The sequence below is a fragment of the Rhamphochromis sp. 'chilingali' genome (genome assembly GCF_963969265.1).
Source record: "Rhamphochromis sp. 'chilingali' genome assembly, chromosome: 20".
In the NCBI taxonomy this organism is placed as follows: Eukaryota; Metazoa; Chordata; class Actinopteri; order Cichliformes; family Cichlidae; genus Rhamphochromis; species Rhamphochromis sp. 'chilingali'.
In genome coordinates this window covers 19,187,733-19,206,723 of record NC_137947.1, presented here as the reverse complement: position 1 = coordinate 19,206,723, position 18,991 = coordinate 19,187,733, and the positions used below count along the sequence as shown (strand labels likewise).

The 18,991-nt window shown below is 37.2% G+C and overlaps 3 protein-coding genes across 7 annotated transcripts in view; 2 read left to right on the top strand and 1 right to left on the bottom strand.

Moving 5' to 3' along the window:
• LOC308388896 (SH3 and PX domain-containing protein 2A-like) overlaps positions 1 to 6,882 on the bottom strand; it is a 61,744-nt gene extending 54,862 nt beyond the window's left edge. For both annotated transcript variants that reach the window (XM_080869867.1, XM_080869868.1), the window contains exon 1: positions 6,513 to 6,882. In XM_080869867.1, the coding sequence (XP_080725993.1) occupies positions 6,513 to 6,584 (72 nt within the window). In that variant the 5' untranslated portion in view covers positions 6,585 to 6,882. The remainder of the gene's footprint in view (positions 1 to 6,512) is intronic.
• Positions 1,020 to 5,336, top strand: LOC308388599 (N-acetyllactosaminide beta-1,3-N-acetylglucosaminyltransferase 3-like). Its single transcript, XM_080869417.1, has 2 exons — positions 1,020 to 1,157; positions 3,521 to 5,336. The coding sequence occupies exons 1-2, from the start codon at positions 1,150 to 1,152 to the stop codon at positions 4,635 to 4,637; spliced, it is 1,125 nt and encodes a 374-aa protein (XP_080725543.1). The 5' UTR covers positions 1,020 to 1,149; the 3' UTR covers positions 4,638 to 5,336.
• Positions 6,883 to 9,844: 2,962 nt separating the features above from the next.
• The window catches only part of slka (STE20-like kinase a), a 20,692-nt gene continuing 11,545 nt past the window's right edge, over positions 9,845 to 18,991 (top strand). For 3 of the 4 annotated variants that reach the window (XM_080869251.1, XM_080869249.1, XM_080869252.1), the window contains exons 1-8: positions 9,861 to 10,475; positions 13,419 to 13,583; positions 16,070 to 16,118; positions 16,612 to 16,761; positions 17,759 to 17,831; positions 18,165 to 18,359; positions 18,575 to 18,656; positions 18,793 to 18,924. In XM_080869251.1, coding sequence (XP_080725377.1) covers positions 10,326 to 10,475; positions 13,419 to 13,583; positions 16,070 to 16,118; positions 16,612 to 16,761; positions 17,759 to 17,831; positions 18,165 to 18,359; positions 18,575 to 18,656; positions 18,793 to 18,924 — 996 coding nt within the window. In that variant the 5' untranslated portion in view covers positions 9,861 to 10,325. Of the gene's footprint in view, positions 10,476 to 13,418; positions 13,584 to 16,069; positions 16,119 to 16,611; positions 16,762 to 17,758; positions 17,832 to 18,164; positions 18,360 to 18,574; positions 18,657 to 18,792; positions 18,925 to 18,991 lie in introns of all 4 variants that reach the window. The other variant, XM_080869250.1, reaches the window with a different exon arrangement.

Below are 18,991 nucleotides of genomic sequence, written 5' to 3'. Positions count from 1 at the left end.
CATTTCTTGCCTGATTATACTTCTATTCTCAGAGTTTCTCTCTTATCATGTTATGCTATCAAGAATATAAGCATGCGAGCATGTTCAACATGGACGGTCAACATATTATACCTATCACGAGAGGCCAGGCTCCAAGCAGACTAGTATAACACGAATGACAACTCAGCTGTCACAGACGGTCTCAAACCATCCATGTTAACAATAAGATGTAATGTGGGCTTAAGATTGTGACCTTGTAATTTACGTAACCTTTTTTCTGAGAAAGTGAAACTCATAGACTATTTCTACTACTAGTGAATCAAGAATATTCGTGTATTCAAGTGATGTAATTTTAAACTATGCTTCGGTTCTGCCAAAGATTTCTTCCTGTTAAAGGGGATTTTAAACAAGGGTTTTAAGGGATTTTTTTAACTGATCCACCCATAATACCAGTTCCAGTGTTATCAAAAATCGAATTTCCCAGAGGAACCCACCCGAGGGATTAATAAAGTTCTATCTTATCTTATCTTATCTTAAAAAGGAAAGGTTTAAGCCTGGTCTTAATAGTAGAGAGAGTATCTGTCTCCTGAATCTAAACTGGGGAGCTGGTTCCACATAAGAAAAGCCTGGAACCTAAAAGCTCTCCCTCCCAGTCTACTTTTAAATAATGTTGTCAGGAGAAGGATTTTACATTTGATTCTGCATTTAATGGGGAGCCAATAAAGAGAAGCTAATATGGGAGAAATATGGTCTCTTGTTCTAGTCCCTTTCAGTACTCACACCTCAGCACTCTGGATCAGCTGAAGGCTTTTTAGGAAGCTTTTAAAACAGCCTGTAACGAATTACAATAGTACAGCATAGAAGTAATACACGCTTTAACTACTAACTACTAATCCCAAACTACCAGGAACTGCAGTAATAAAATGGAAATTCAAATTTTAATTTGATGGGCCAACCCCACATTTTTCCCTTGTCACCACTTGTTGATAAGAGACCACAGCCAGTTTGACTGGGGTTTTTGCATAGCTTAGTCGCTAGAGCGTTAAGTCTCAGCGATGACGAGCAACACAACCTGAGAAGTTAAACAAGTTTGTGTGCCACAGTGACTCGTATTTCACACAGCTAACTCAGCTATCAGAGGAGACTTGGCCCTCACTTCGGTCAGACAAAATGATCAGGTAATCATTGACTTTTCTGTCATATGCCGTTTGTATAAAGACAATAATGTGCTTTAACCTCCTAGGACCTGGCGTTCACATATGTGGACATCACATTTTGGGTTATTTAGACCAAAATACTGAATTTTGCTTTGCTTTAGGAGGTTAATTTTGTTACAACTTGTATTGGTTTAGACAAGATAAGCTGAGATGATGTTTGAATGAGAACTTTTCTGTCATTCTAAGAAGTCCTGAAAAAGATTCTTAGCTTTCAAATACACTATCACTGAGAGACTCTATTCCTTTACAAGTTAACTATAAGAGGAAATAAAGATAAGTTATAAGTCAAACAATTCTAGCATTAAAGCTAGAATGATATAATACTAACGCTGTGTGTGTGTGTGTGTGTGTGTGTGTGTGTGTGTGTGTGTGTGTGTGTGTGTGTGTGTGTGTGTGTGTGTGTGTGTGTTGGGGGGGGGGGGTTAGGGTTCTGTAGCATTATGATTTATTATTCATTGAATTTGCATTTTATCACAGTTAATAGTTCGCTAGAAAACTTACTGTTTAGGAAATAACAGTGAAGAAAACAGGATGATCTGCTTCTTCTAGCGTTTCAGTGAAATGGAAGATTGTTTCTAGTGACAATATCCATTTCAGTCTTTGTCACACCTGTTCAAGGTGAAGAGTTCAGGTTATGTTCAAAATGCTGACTTTAAGTAATTTGATTATATGGACATTTTGCATGCAATTTTGTTACATAAGTATAATGTCAAAAGTAAATTTATTAGAATATGATCAAATTAAATGTACTTGATTGGTATATATTCAGTTTATTCCGAACTAATTTTAATGATATATTATTTTAGTAAAAACACCTTTGATTTGATACATTTCAGTTGATGAAAGTTTTGTTGAGGGCAAAGAATCATGTTTTTGATTGTGAATTTTCTGTAGCTAGTTTTATTATGCTTGTTTCCTTTGTCTACACTGAAGTCAGCAGCAGAATTAGCACATTGTTTTTATTAACTGATTTGGTCAGCTTTTAGGACTTTTAAGCACTTTTACTTTTTAATATACTTCTGTCATTTATGGTGTAACCTAAGAATGGTTACATTTAGTTAGACACAGTTTTAAATGTTTTATTATATAATTACAGAATATCCGGAGCTTTTTGAAAAATGTCAAATAAAATAAAAAATGTTTAATCCGATATAAACCATGACTCCAAAATCTGAATTCCTCCAAAGAAGTTTCAATAAGAGATCAATCCTAAAATGTAACACAACAAAATGTACTGTTCCTATATCAGTTATATTAAGCTATTATTTTTTATTAACCTCCTTATCAAAGAGGACTGCAGGTAGTTGGGGAAATCAAAGATTGAGTCACTCTGATTGACTCCAAGCCCTCTAGGACGAATTTTTGTCATTTTTGCAAATAACAGCTGTGTAATTTAAAGGCAGAAATATTATCAACAAGCTGCAATCAATCCAAGTCAGTCTGTGCCAGTGAGTGCAACTCCTCTGCAATACATCTCTTTGTAATAGTGGACTCGAGTCAGCTGGGCAGTAGCTGGTTAATTCTGGCTATACTCCTGTATAAAAGCAAGGTTGCCTGGTAGTTTGATAGTATGTCATCACTGGTAACATCAGTGATGTGCTTTTCAGAGGCCTACCTTCAAAGCGTCAAATCACAACAAAAGTTCCCTCAAGGTGCTTTACATTGTAAGGTAAAGACCTTACAATGTTACACAGAAAACAGAAAACCTCAAAATGAATATGACTCCCTACCAGTAGAGATTAATAATAACACATAATTAAATGCAGAGAGGTGTAAAAACACATAGTGAGTGAAAAAGGTGACTGAAGAAGAAACATTTAATGCTTCATGGGATGTTCATCTCCCAGCAGCCTAGACCTAGTGCAGCGTAACTAAGGGAGGATTCAGGATCACCTGATCCAATCCTACCTATATGCTTCATCAAAAAGGAAAGTTTTAAGCCTAAACTTAAAAGCAGAGAGGGTGTCTGTCTTCCAAATCCAAACTAGAAACTGGTTCCACAGAACCAGCCTGAGAGCAAAAAGCCCTAATGGGGTGATACGGTACTATAAGGTCATTAAATTAAGATGGGCCCTGATTATTCAAGAGCTTGTATGTGAGGAGTTGGATTTTCAATTCATTTCTGGTTCAACAGGGAGCCAAGTCAGAGAGACCACACTTCATTTTTAGTTAGTCATGCATTAGACACGGCCTATAGAAACTATGCTATGTATGTACGATATGATATGTTTGTAGTACCTGAATGTCTTAAGGCGTTATTTATTGATACATGCCTGATTGAAATTTCTGTTGAGTGACTATTTTTTTTTTTTCACTGTTTCCAGGGCCGGCCACATCGAAATTGTTATGCTCTTAGGATCACTTCTCTCTATTGTTTTTTTTCTTCAATATTATAGCGACACTGAAATGTTCCGCTCACCAAAACTTGTAAAAATGTATAACAATTCCTATAAATACTCATTCCCAAAATGTGAACAAAACATGGCTGCTGCCAGAATCTCAGGCTTCGATGGTTTCCCTGATATACTTAAAGACTTTCTTTACTATCGTCACTGTCGCTATTTTCCCATGATTCTGGACCTTCCTGACAAATGCGGAGGCATCGAAGAACCTGAAGACATCTTCCTTCTGCTTGTAATTAAAAGCTCCCCCATGCATTATGAACGACGTGAAGTGCTGCGAAAAACCTGGGCTCAAGAGAGGTCATACAAAGGTTTGCGGATTCGAAGGATTTTCATCCTTGGAACAATGGGTAATGACTTTGAGAAAGAGCGATTGAACAAACTCCTCAAAACAGAGCACCAGGAACACAATGACATCCTCCAATGGGACTTTCAAGATACATTTTTTAATCTCACTTTAAAGCAGGTTCTATTCCTCAAATGGATGAAAAGGAACTGTCAACAAGTTAATTTTTTGCTAAATGGTGATGATGACGTTTTTGCCAATACGGACAATATTGTGGACTACCTCCATGGTCGCCGTGAAAATAATGGAAGCCAGCATCTGTTTACTGGTTTTCTGATAAAGAATGGATTTCCTGTAAGATGGGACAGGAGCAAGTATTTTGTTCCATCTCAAGTATATGAAAAAAAGGTTTACCCCAACTATTGTGGTGGTGGGGGCTTTCTTTTGTCCAGCTTTACAGCTTTAATGATACATAGCTATTCCAATGCCATTCCACTTTTTCCTATTGATGACGTTTACATGGGAATGTGCCTGGAAAAAGCAAAACTGGCACCAGCACCTCATATCGGTATAAAGACATTCGGATGGTACATTCCCTCCAAAAAAATTGATCAATATGATCCTTGCTATTTTAAAGATTACCTCTTGGTACACCAATTCTTTCCTAATAATATGTACCTTATGTGGCATCAAATAAATGACCCTAATCTGAAATGTGGTGTCACAAATTCGACTAGGACGATCCAAACTTAAACTTACGGTTAGTGATATTGCATTTTATGACTTTAAGTCACAGCAATCATTGAATTATGTAAAAGTTTTAAACTGATATATCACATTTGCCCATATAGACAGTCAGCCAGACAGCCACTGTTACATGAGTGACATAATCACAAACAGTACATAAAAGATTCAGTACTGATTTTATTTCTGATTTGTTTTTTTGTTTTTTTTTTAACATGTGCGTTGTAAATAAATGTGAATTGAGTTGAGGTAAGTCTTCAGATTGGGAGGTAATCTCCAGCTTTTGAATATAGTCTAAGGGTCGAAAGTGTTTGTCATGTTTTCATATGTTGCAGGTAATCCACAAACACAGTTATGTTCACTGCGAGTAGGCCAAATTCAAGAAAGTGGGTTGGTGCTCGGGGGCACTAGTATTTGAAGTATTCATCTGAAGTATTAATTAATTACTTTTCCTGCTTTAACTGTGACTAGGGATGCACTATTATTTAACCAGTAATGACATTTGAGGTCAGAGTGAAAAAAATGCATTTATTGAAGGCAACTTGTGATTTTTATCTGTTTGTAACGTTAATGCAGTGTAGAATTGAAATACTTTTTAGTTATTTGTTTGTAGTTGTTTTGTTTAAAGTAGGGGTTTGTTTGTTTCAATGGGGCAAAATGTTTGTTAATGAATAACAAACACGAAATAAAAAGGAGACTACTTGTCAACCAAAACGTTATTGTAAAGAGTGATCTGTTCATCCATTAATATGATATATTTAAGTGAATTTGGGTAGTTGTTGTGTAGATATGTATGCTAAGTTTGGTGTTGTGTTAGTTCAAATCCATATTAACCCATTCTAGCCTCAACAAGAAGTAAGGCTCAAAACTTAAATTACAGGTTTGACATCTACAGCATACACATTTGCTTTGTAAATGAGCTCTCCTTTGAGGAAAAAAACATATCAGTTACCAATGGTCCCAGCTTAACAGAGTTTGAATAAAGTTAATCCCTGGGTTAGCTCGTTCTCATCTAACATTCAAACATGAAAACATCACTTTTTCTGCACTTTAGATTGTTAGGTGAACAATGAAAAGCAAAAAATCACTTGGGAAACAGGGCACCACAGTTAGTCTGCATGCCATATACACAATTAAAAGATTAAATATATATGTGTGTAAAAATATAGCTGCAAATCCCTGACTACTACTTTTGCTACGTCTATTTAGACGATGGCGCTGCTTAGGGTGCAGCCCAAGTCTTAGGATCCTCATCCAGCTGGCTGTCACGTATATGTGATTTCAGTTTGTTTGTGTTTTTAAGCCTCAGTGCATGCTGTCGGCTCTGTCAGACGTCAGACACAGTGACACTGTATTTTACAGGCAAAAATAAAATACTGGTGTTTTTCAGGCACGACAGTACAGCACTAAGCAAAAGCTTGCAAGAAGACTATTACTTTAAACATTTTTTAAAACACAATTACTTTAGTTTATTAAAATACCCAAATAAATCAAAGCATCTGATATTTTTTAAATGACCTGATATTAAATCACTGTTGTCAAGTATATACAAAATCAAATGTAATAGGTTGTATCTACATTTCAATCAAAGCCATGTGGTGACAAAAAATACAACGCCTCAGATCACCACAGTCATAAAGAGACATCTTCTGGGTACCATGAATGTCTCTATTTAAAAAATTAAATTAAATTTAAAAAAAAAAAAAAAAAAAAAGCACCAGGTCCGTTCAACAGCTGTTTGGTGAAAGTAATGGACCCTCAGAGCAACACTGGCGTCCACAGAGCTGCATAGCATGGGTTAAATTTCCACAGAGACAATACACAATAACTGCACTGGTGATCTACTTGAACAAGAACAGAACAGAGAGAGAGTATACAACTTACATAGTGCTTCGAAGGATTCCTTCTTTTCTGCACGTCCACAACATTTACGTCAAGGAAGGTGCGGAACTGCATCTTGACAAGCGAACAAGATTTGCACCAAACACAATACTACAGTTTGCACCAACGATGTTCACCCATGAAAACTTGGTTGCTTGTAGTAGAAGCGCAAGAAGAAGAAGAAAGAGTTGAGAGGAATGAAAAGAAATAACTTTCCTCTTTCAGGCTTTGGGTGCATCCATGAAATTACAGTGTCAGACGGCCTCGGAGCATCTGGACTCCTTGTGAAACATGACAACGCAATAAAACTGGCGTCTAATCAGACTTCTCCTCCTTCGGGAGGGGCTGCGCCGCTGCTGTTGCCAAAAAACGGGGGGCAGTCTGAGCAGTACAGCGATTTAATATGTAGGCTATGGGGCGGTCCTGCTTCAGCTGGCTGGACACACCACACGGGACCAAGGAGGTCACACTGTTTTCAAACAGGTTCTTGGATTTGTTGGTCATCCCTAAAGTGACTGATAGTTTGGGTGAAATGTGAATAGTGAAAAGACACATTTCCTCTCCATAAATGGGCGATGGGCTGAACTGCTGTATAAGATGAAACATCTGTAGTTTTCTTTAATGATTTTGAAACGCTTTTTTGCAACAATAAACGTCCCCGACATGTGCTGTCTCTTAACTTCAAGAAAACAGTCCGTGTGTCTGAGCAGGCACGGACATTGACCGTGTTCGCTACTTGCAAACAAACAGGCAATTTGTCTAGTTGGCTGACGCGTATATACTTGTCTAATTTGGCTATCGCTTCCAAGTTATACATTAGATTTCCGACAGCACCTAAAGCAGCCAGCATACCGTTGCTCCCTCCTTGTGGAGACACGAGGTAAAGCGCGAGGAGGAGGTAAAGAGAACAATTCATTATTATTCCCACATTGTGGCGCTGCAGAACATAAGTGGTCTGTTTGCGTTGTCCTCCTGTCTAGATAAATTTCCTTCCTGTTTGTGCCCTATCCTATAATAAATCTTTCCTTATAATTTATGACAGGTATACTGTTTATAACATCTAGTAACATAGTAACATACAAAAAAAACACAGACATAGATATTTTTGCACCACTTTTTGAAACTGAGTCATGCTGGAACATTTCTCAGTCTGCTCCACAGCTTCATTCCACATACAGTAATTCAAAACCTTTTTTGTGTCGTCCTAATATGCTGCTTTAAAAACAACAACAACAACAACAATAATAATAATAATAAACTGTTTTAAAACTACTTATTTTTACTTTGCACATTTCTGAAGTGACCATATTTAGTAACGCCTTTACATTCCCTCTAGAACAAAAAGGTTTTGTGTCATATGCGAATATTGCTAATGTTGACATATCAGATGTGTGTAACGTAATTTCTATAAATAATGACATTTGTATTCTTAATAGGCTCCCAACATAGACTGAAGTATATTATTTGAATGTTTTGCTCACTGTAGGCAAGTGAAATATTATAATTTTTTGGCTGTTATCAAATTCAGATTAGAGATGAATACTCTGCTATATATTTTAGGCTGTACCACAGCATTATTTCTAATGTAAGTATCAACCAGTTAAAATGCTTTTTTCGGGTTAACTGGTAACTCTATAAAAGTAGTCCACTTTTAATTTTACTGTAGTTTTTACTGTTTAGCTGTTAAAACCAGTGAGAAGTAAAAAAGTGAAAGACAATTTTATTTTACAGTGAAATCCAAAGATGAGTTGTGATGCACTGAGTTTTGTTGCTAAATGTGAAAACTAATGACTAATAAACTAATTAAACTAATATTACCAGGTATTCACAAAATGAAAAATAATAGAATTAGAATAGAATAGAATTCAACTTTATTGTCATTGCTCATGCACAGGTACAGGGCAACGAAATGCAGTTTGCATCCATCCAGAAGTGCTTTAGTGATATAGATATATTACAATATATACTAGCAATAATATAGATATGTAAGTATATTACAGAAATGGGTCTATTATGGTATGTTATAATGTACACGGTATGAAGTATGTTGTGAATAGTATGTACAGGCTGTAGTGAGTACAACTATGTACAAGATATGAACAGGATATAAATATGAAAAACTATACAGAATATGAAATAAATAACTTTACAGAAATCTGAGATATACAGTTATACAGAAATGGGAACTATGCAAGTTGTAAACAGTTGTAGGGTTAAAAAATAAATAAATAAATAAATATTTTTAAAGAAAAAAAGGGGGGGGGGGGGGGGGAAGAATTCTACCATTTTCTCCTCTTTATGCCAACAGGAGGACCACAACTGGCATGCGTGGTAGAGGCGAGGGGGCTGAGCCCGGCTGAGCGGAGCACGTCCTGCTGGGGAGGAAATAGCCGCTACCCAGCTGCGTCAAGCTAACTAGAAATAGACCTGCTGACAGCGGAAATCTATTTTTATCCTCCGACGTAAAAGCGTCCACTCTGTTGTTTTGCTCAAGTCGGACAATAAAACCAGTCTGTTTCTCGTACTCCAAAGTGAACCAGTGAAGCGGACCGGTTCGGTAAAATCACGTTGATACTGCGTTTACGCCACCTATCGTACATTGAAACGCCTAACCATCGAGGTTTAAATTCGGTCTTGTCACGCAGTACCGTCACACAATGTATTACTATAAAATGTGATTATAATCCTATATATTCTATCGTAATATACTTATATTTGATCTAACGTGAATAATGTATGTAAATTATAATTGGTTGTTTATTTAGATGCGGAATATATAGTGTACAAAGCCACAGCAAAAATACATCTTAGCTCAGAAAGGCAGATGTAATATGACATCCATGACCACCTAACTCCAAACGCTATAGACCCTTGTATAGTTATGACGTAGGCAGTCGAAGGTCTATTATAGATTTTCTTTTTGTCTTATAAGTTTAATATGTGAGGGGTTTTTAAAACCCTTTATTGTATTAGTCAACTAAGCTTTTCACCTGGCAGCCATTTTGGTCATTCCTACGGGAAGTTATTCTGGCAGTTATTTTGAAGCATCATCTAAATCAAATGGTATTTTTATTTTAGTAGTCAGTGGGACAGAAAAACTTTTAATGTGTAGTAGTTTTTTTTATGTCATTTAAAAGCTATGCTAACTGTATCACAAAACAAGTTTAGAAGTTTGTGGTTTTTTAACTTTTTTCTTTTCTGACATCAATAATTAAAACAAAATATCGCTACCATTTTTTTTTTGACGAAATTGAAAAAATAAAGCGAAATAATGTAAATAAAAAGGTCTGCGTAACAGTTGCGTTTTATTTTGAAAGACTTTAGCGGAAATATCGAGAGCTGCGATAGCAGCTTGATGCTAGTCCACTAACTTGTGTGTGGTCAGTCAACCTAAGCATGAGGTCCGTTGACTGCGTTTTCGTGTTGGTAACGTTATACGATTAAAGAAAATATTCTGTCGAAAGTGATGATATGGTAAATATTTTTTCCGCTTCGTTTAATTTTGTTCGCTCAAAACGGAAACACGAGCCTCTGCGGAACAGCTAACTCTTCTCTGTATCCCTCATCTCCTCCGACAGCGTCCTGTGAAGGCTGCTAGCTATGATGTGACTGTGATATCCGCCGTCGAGGGAAGTTATAATTGACATTATCATAGCTGAATGGCTAAAGCACCGGTCTGTCTGGCTTAATTTAACGCTTGAATGCTCTCATTTCGATAGCCTTTTGAGCTCCGCGTCGGAGGGAACCGCTATATTTTCTTGGCGGAAATAACCGAAGAGAGCGTACTCGCGGTGCTGTAGTTCACACCTAAAAAAGATGTCCTTCTTCAATTTTCGCAAGATCTTCAAACTAGGGCCGGATAAGAAAAAGAAGCAGTATGAGCATGTACACAGAGACGTCAATCCTGAGGAGATATGGGAAATTATTGGGGAACTGGGAGATGGAGCCTTTGGGAAAGTGTACAAGGTAAGTTGACGTGTTACGTTACATCCGCCTTTGGTTTCCTGCATTTCTTTATAGACTAGCTTCAGTTGTTTCTTCGCATGTTGCTGTCTCGAGGTCATAAGCTGTAAAGCTGACAGCGATGATTACAGCTCCTGTTTGGGTAACATATTCCAACCTCGGCCACCTAACCCTCAGCAAATAACATATTTGTTTCATATAAATCATGCAGGAATTGACTAACTGCTAATATCCTGTAAAGAAATGTGACCAGCAGCTGGGATCTTAAACTCAATTAGTTTTTGGATATTTTCTATTTAGCAGGCTTAGCACAGGCTTTGCGTCACTGCCGGAGTATAAACATGACTTTACCAGTGAGTTGCACTTGGGGTTGTTTAAAAACTGATAAAGGTGTGGTCCACATACAGAATCAATATGGCCTCACATGTGACATGTTGGATTATTTGGGCCTGTGACATGTCAGGACAACCACAATAAATAGTTTAAACTAATAAAATGACAGAGCAGGTGCACCCAGACTTTTAAAAAAAACACACACTTTATGCTAATTACTGTGACAGGTGCACAGCTGGGTTTAAATTAGGGCAGTGGTTTGTCACATCTGGTTTGTCTTCACTAACCCATATATATAGGAACTGTTACAACAATTTGATGACATAGAAGAGTACCTGTTTATTATTTTGTTTAGGTTTGTTTTCCTGCTGAGAAAGTCAGGTATGCCTTCCAATGTTGTAGTTTGTTGGTGTATAGTTATGCTACATGGAAAAATATTCAATGCTGTGTCCTCCAGCTGTAATCTCTGCTACTTTACTTACCTTTCCAGGTTATCTCTGCAGGAGTTTGCTCTAGGCTGAGAACACACTTTAGAAAAAGTTAGTGTTTGTGTACTTGTAGCACAAGTAGATTAACTTGGTTAACTTGTATTTTTTTAAACATAGTTTCTTTTAAATATTTTTCAATGTATATAACTGTTTTAGTAGATTAGTGAAAAATAGTTTCCACAACCTTCCGTGCCTTCATGCCTCTTTTTGTTTTGGCACTAATCCCTGTTAAAGAGCTTTCTTTCTCTCTCTCTCTCTCATTGTGAGCTACTTAATGCTGTTCCTTCCTGGTGCTCTTGTGTTCAAATAATGCAGCAAATGGCCCATAAATCTTAATTTGTCTTCACTTATTTCCTAGTCTTGTTAGCTGATTGGCTACACGAGATGAGAGCCAAGAAATACTTGAGTGCCTTCTCACACCAAAGTATACAAAATATACACCTGACTCCCAGTTATCACTTGTGTGAGCTCAGGTGAAGATATCTTTAATCAGGCCACATTAGTATGAAAGCGCACTGTGCTTTCATTTGCTACTTCACAGGCTTCTGGCAGCTAACTCCTTTGGGTGGGGTCGCAGAGTTTGCAAGCAACATGTGAATCAGCTGTTCAAGTGAGGTCAACCGGAAGAGAGAGAATTCTTAACTAGTAGATGAATGTATTACATGTTAAGTGTTTCATAGACACTTTTAGTACTGCAAACAAACTGCTTATATAATTCTTTCCATGCAATGAGTCATTTTTTAAAAATCTGATCTACCTATTCAAAGATAGACCTCTACAGGTGGTGCGATATGGGAGTTTTCATTTATCAGCTATTTATTCACATTAAAGGTTGGGTTTTTTCTGGCTCAGAATGGGCCTTCAGGGTGTTACTATACACGTAAGCATGATGGTCTGCAAACAAAAAGTCTATGTTACCTTATTTAACAGAGGTACATACATTTTTATTGTTACTGTTTTTGGCTGTTTTACAAACATAAATATATTTAAGCTTGAGTAAATTAAACTCCAGAGTTCAGATGAATTTTTTCTGACAGACGGAGATGTATTTATTTATTTAATAAAGTAAAAACTCTGCGTTCATGGATGTACATTTGAATAACCAGTGCTGAACTGTCAATGATTATTATTTACAAAGAACCACAAAGTTCGCTCTCCCTCCCTCTTAAACATGATTATAGCACTTCTGCGCTCTCATTTAATTCCTCAAAACAGATCAACATTAAGCATTTAGCACATTAAAACGTCATGTTCATGATGAGCAAAGGTCACAGGCTCTTCTTTAATGAGTCAAGTGACAGACAAATTATGGTGTCTCTCTTCACTGTAAAGCTAATATTGAATCTGCATGTAAGCGATGGCCTGTGCCTGACAGGCATCAGCCACTACAAAGGGAAAAAGAGGCAGGCAGTGTGTCAGGTCAGAAGAGTGTAAATATAGGGTCTGACACACTCTGCTGCAGTTGGTCTTTACACTCCCTCCCTTTTCTTTTTCCCTAACTCCCTGAGATTGTGTCTGTATCCATAAACATTAGGCCCTAGGCTGGCCTTAAAATAACTTCCCAGTGCTTTATTTCACAGGTTCAGTGATCATTTTTATTGGTCTCCTCGGTGCAGCTCTATCAGGAATGAGAATTTAGGGTTTGAGTTGTGCAATAAATGGCACAAACCTGTTAAATCATATACATATTTGGTATAATAATCACTGCAATGAGTGTGACAGAGTGAGATGAAAGAAAGAAAAGAGGGGAGGAAAAGGAGTGGAGGAAGTGAGCAAGCGTTGCAAGATCGGCCTGTGTTAGAGTAGCTCAGAATGACAGGATGTGTTGTAATTTTTTTTCTTTTTTTTATCAATGTTTGACAAAGAGTTGTCTTAAATCTCTGAAATGAGTTTCTTGAGATACAATCTTCTGTAAGCTGCGTAATTTATATTGCTCCAAATGACTTTTTTCTTAATGTTGATATTCTTCCATAATTCCTGTTGTGTACAAGTTACAAGTTGTTGCTCTGTAAAATTATGCTGAGCAACATTTGGCTTATAATTAGCATGATCCTTTCCCATTTTATACACTGTGTGCTGTAAGGATATACTCTACAATTTATCATTTTGTCAATGTTGCTTGCAGGCACAGAACAAGCAGAATGGGACCCTGGCTGCTGCTAAGGTTATCGACACAAAGACTGAGGATGAACTGGAGGATTACATGGTTGAGATTGACATTCTGGCCTCCTGCAACCATCATCACATTGTCAAACTGCTGGACGCTTTCTACTTTGAAAGCAAACTTTGGGTAAGTTCGTCAGTTTCGTGCTGGGAAGCAGTGAAGCATGGAGAGACAGAAATTCATTATAAGGCACCATTCGTTATGCTGTTTCTCACAGGACTTTCAGATCATTTGACTGATGGCTCATGACACTAAACTTTTCTTATTTCTTCAAGAGTTAGAATGGGTCATATGACAAGCAACAGAGGCTAATACACGACTAGGACTGCATGCTTCACTGGAGAGTACCTGACTGCTTAGAAGTAATAGGCCACATATAGTTGTTTTTTCTTTATTTATTTTTAGCTGGTTAGCTAGAAATCGACCTGATTTGTTACTGTGTTCAAAATTCTGCAAGTGAAGTCTTTGTATAAGGAAGTAAAGAAGTAATAGGCCACTACTGAGAAATGCATTATCATACTTTATACATCTTCCTATTTATAATGAGGGATTTATGTATTTAGTGGAATACTCCTCAATTTGGCCTTATTCCTATCTCCCTCAAATCATAACCAGTGTGCACAGTGTATTTTATAATGAGAAAGAACGTATAAATCTCTGAACACAGCCCCTCATCCTCATCCTGGTGTTTTACTGTGAGCACAGAGGTGCAGCTTTAATACATGGTCAGTAGATCTCATTGTGTGCAGTAAGAGGCCCCAGAGCAATTAGGTCCTAGCAGGGGGTGTCATGTGACTGTCCCTTGTGGACTGGCCACAACCATTGGAAGATAATGGAGCAGTTTTGGTGGCTGGAGAAAGTGCTTTTGAATAATTCAGAGCCGCATGCAGGTTGTCCCTCTGGCCTTTGAGTTCAAATAGCATGATGAATGTGTAACTGCCTACATTTAGCTTGTGCCGGGTGTTGAGTTAATGTATAATATGTTCATTAATTTTCTACAAAGGAAATCTGTTGCTAGAAAACAGATGTTTACTTTGACTTGTGTCTACAATCAGTGTACGTTTAGTTTAATACTCACCTGTAAACTACAAAAGAGATGGCATGAGAAAGTGTACTGCCAAATGGGAAGAACCACTTTGTTTCTTCCTTTTGTTTGAATCACTGAATAGAGGGTGGTGCTCTGTTTGTAGCTTCGATTGATTTTTGTATCATCTGATACCATGAGCTGCCAAGCAACATGCAGGCTAAGCCAATAATGATGAAGTACTGGTCGGGTACATTACATCAGCTCTTACAACTGAGGTCAGAACCTGTGCAGTTTTACATCCTAGCATAGGGGATTAGCATTAGTTTTATTTCGTTACCTCTCTGGAACCCAAAGAATCACTGCACTTTATGAAAATTATTGCATATTTGATGAGGTTACTGATATTTCATCTTAAAATATCAGCTTGAAACTTGTAATTGAGTAGTTAACTGGCACCTTTTTATGTTGATATTTGTTGTTAAAATATCCCCTATAAAATTACACAGTTTTATATTTAAAAGCATCTCCCCTCTTTGTTTTTTCTTCCCTTGGGGAAATTTCTTCCAAGCTAGAAACGTCCAATTAAAGGACACTTGCACCCAACGTTTTAGTGTATTCCCAAGCTTTTAACATGCGCATATGTGCATACTGTTTTGAAACAAACAAAGATGGCAATAATGGATGTCTTCCTCTTACTGTTGACAGAAGCACAGTACTGTGAAGAAATGCTTTAGGCTTAAAGGGAAACATTTTTCAATATTGTTGTTTCTATAAAGTATAAGTGTATAAATTAGTACATATTTAGACTAATGACAAACCCTCATTTACATATTAAAACCTATAAACCTTTATTTATAAACATATAAGCAAATGTTAAACATTTTAGAAATATTGTATTAAAAAATAATATTCATAATGCAAGTTAAGTATTTTAAATAACATGTCTTCTTAACTGGCATAGTATGGAGAGACTCATGTTCACTTCCTTTAAGTATTGCCCCTTGTACATAAAAATGTGCAAAGGGATTTTCTTCAGTATTAATGCAGCGGTTTAGTTTAAAGCGTGCGTGCTCATCCTAAACAAACATGTTCAAACTCTTCTGAAGTGTTTACCAAAATGAGGAAATCGTTTGTCACTAGGATCTGTGATGAAGCATACATAGTATGTGTAAAATATTTACATGCATTTTGCACTAAACATTTTTCTATACTTTTAAGAAACAATTTGTATTTTGTAGAAATTCCTATAATAGACTCATTCATCACAACCTCCTCTGTATAGTGGAAAAGGATCCCAGTCACTATCAAGTTCAAAGCTTGAACTTCTACAGATATTTCAGTTCAAGAAGGACTAAAAGACAGATGGATGTAGAATGGAAACCAAAAGACGTATAGCTCAGTATGGCTGATTGGCGTCTTGATCTCTACAGTATAATCAATCTTTTCAATAAACATCATGTTCCAGCTTTTGAAAGTCGCAAATTCCTTATTTAATCAAGTCGTGTGCTGCAAGGGTAGGTTAAACTGGGACTTTATTGTATTATATAAGTGTATTACTTAATGTTCTTTTGTTCTACCATTACAGATTCTGATAGAGTTCTGTGCAGGCGGTGCTGTCGATGCCATCATGCTGGGTAAGTCCCTCATTCACTAAAGCAAAAAAAAGAGTAACACTATGAAATTCTGCAGCTTTTCCTTTTCTCCATCCTCTAGTGCCAACTCTTTTATTCCATCCAGAAGCCTGTACCGAAGGATTTTTTTTTCCCCCCTCTACTAAGTTGGCAAAGCAATTCCAACTGTAATTATTGTAGCTCAGGTTTCAAGAAGCAGTTAAAGTACTTCTTGTTCATGCACTTCCTCTGTCTTGTTTTGAAGCCTAAAGAAACACAAAACCACTCATTTTAAAATGCAAATTGCATTGCAAAGAAGATGATAATGAATTCACTTCACTATTCAATGTTGATTCATTATGACTCGCCTAGATTTGTCTAGTCATATGTGCTTGCTGATGTAAAGGTGGAGATGACCCATTTTGTGTTTGTATTTGTGTATAACAAAGCCTACAGCAAAATATTCACTGGGAAAAATTGGGACTTTGGAATTTTCTCTGTGCATGTTTGTCCTTAGAGTTGGAGAGACCCCTGACTGAGCCCCAGATTCGTGTGGTGTGTAAGCAGACTTTGGAGGCCTTGGCTTACCTTCATGAGAGCAAGATCATCCACAGAGACTTGAAAGCTGGGAATATTCTCCTGTCCCTGGATGGAGATGTAAAACTGGGTAATTGTGTTTTTGTTTTTTTGTTTTTTTAACCATTTCTAACCATTTACTAACAAAAGGAGATATGAGAGGTTATTCCATTAAAAAAATACTAAAATCAACTAAATGTTCTCGCAGAATCAGGTTTTTGTTTTGTATTTTTTACAAAAAGCATGTTTAATAAAGTACATAGGTTTGGTTTGAATCTTTAAGTTCTGAAACCACATAACCTCTTAAGTACACGACTTACTTACTTGGGATGAATTAGTAACAAAACGGGGGGGGGGGGGGGTGTCTACTAAACTCACTTTAGTATTATATTCATTCTTTGATTTGTCCTTGGCTCTGTATTAAAACAGCCGTTGTAGATCTCTTTGTAGCTTGACTTTGGGGTTGGTGGTGACAGTGCAGCACTGTGGTTTGTTTACACATAAAAATGTAGTGAGTCATCATTTGGCATCGGGTTCAAAAACTTGGAGAACAAAGTGATGTGCTTGCTGTGTGTTTTTTTTTGTTTTTTGTTTTTTTTTAATATAATATTCTACCTATGTATGTGTTTTGGTGATGCATAATGTTTCAGAAGTAAGAGTATTCATGTTCATGTTGTTGCTGCAGCATCCATAGCTCCTGGCTGCCTGATGATTCATGTTCTGTAGGCAGAGGGTCATGACGGAGCCTGGCAAACAATAATTATCAAGCCAGTCACCAGGGACTTAATGATAGATCTCTTTTTCCCTCTAATGTGTGCATACTGTAAGTGTTGCAAGAAAAGAGAGCAGGCTGAAATAACTGCACAGGTAACACAACAATGATGGACCCTAAGAGCATTATGAAAGGGAATGTGAGGCTTTTCTGCTCACTTTGGGGATAAATATTATAAGTGTAAAGCACTCTCTACTGTGTTTTGTTTTGGTAGAAAATGCTATTTTATATTTTATATTCTAGTCTCACAGGGTGCCATTTTACAGTTTAGCTTAATTCATTGATGAAAAGAATCATGATTTATTTCTACTTTCAGCTGACTTTGGTGTGTCTGCTAAAAATACCAAGACATTACAGAGAAGAGATTCTTTCATCGGCACTCCATATTGGTGAGTCACACTGCCTGCTTACAAGAGGGCATTCACCTCTTAGTATTTGATAATTGTCTCAGACTGTACCACAGCTAAGATGACAGTGGGTTTTTTTGTTGTTGTTGTTGTTGTTGTTGTTGTTGTTTTAAATCATCAAAAAATGTGGGATAACAACTCATTTGAAAAAAATCTATGTATTAAACAAACTTCCTATTTTATATTCCTTTCCTCCTGGAAAATAAGAGCATTGACCCTTAAGCATTAGAAGATATGCTGAATGACCTCATTTACCTGCATTCCAAAATGTGGGTTATTGATTGGTGGCTCTTACTGACTGATTGAATTTCGCAGGATGGCTCCAGAGGTGGTAATGTGCGAAACTTCCAAAGACCGTCCATACGACTACAAGGCCGACATCTGGTCCCTTGGCGTAACGCTCATAGAACTGGCACAGATTGAACCGCCCAACCATGAGATGAATCCCATGAGAGTGCTACTGAAAATAGCCAAGTCCGAGCCGCCCACACTCATGAATCCCTCTCGCTGGTGAGATACTGTGCTGGTGATAACTGGGAAGGTGGTGCTGGATTGTTTCCGAATGGGAGATGAGGAAATGTTGAGGGTTTGCATGTGTGAAAGCATGATAAAATATTAATGTTAAAAGGATAACTACTACTGAATTACTACATTATATAAAGAAAAAAACGGGGTACTTACTCTGTTCTGGGACCAACAAATTCAGTCTTCTTTACCATTTAAAGGTCACCAGAATTCAGCGACTTTCTGCGCAAAGCACTTGACAAGAATGTGGACAATAGGTGGAGTACAGTACAGCTTCTGCAGGTGAGCTGCAGTTGCAAACTACTATAAAACTAAGTGATGCATAAATGTCCGTCAGATGTTAATGTGTCACACTTTAAATGATTTTGCAGGATAAAATTTTTTATCTAATGTTGATATCTTTTGTCTATATATGTAGCATCCTTTTGTCACCAGTGTAACTGACAGCAGACCTCTCAGAGAACTCATAGCTGAAGCCAAAGCCGAAGTCACAGAAGAGCTTGAGGACAGCAAAGAGGAGGAGGAAGAGGACGAACCTGATACACCTCTGGTATGTAGTTTTTTGGGGATATGTGTATAACAAGCATTATAGTATTTTACTTTTTTTATCATTTAGA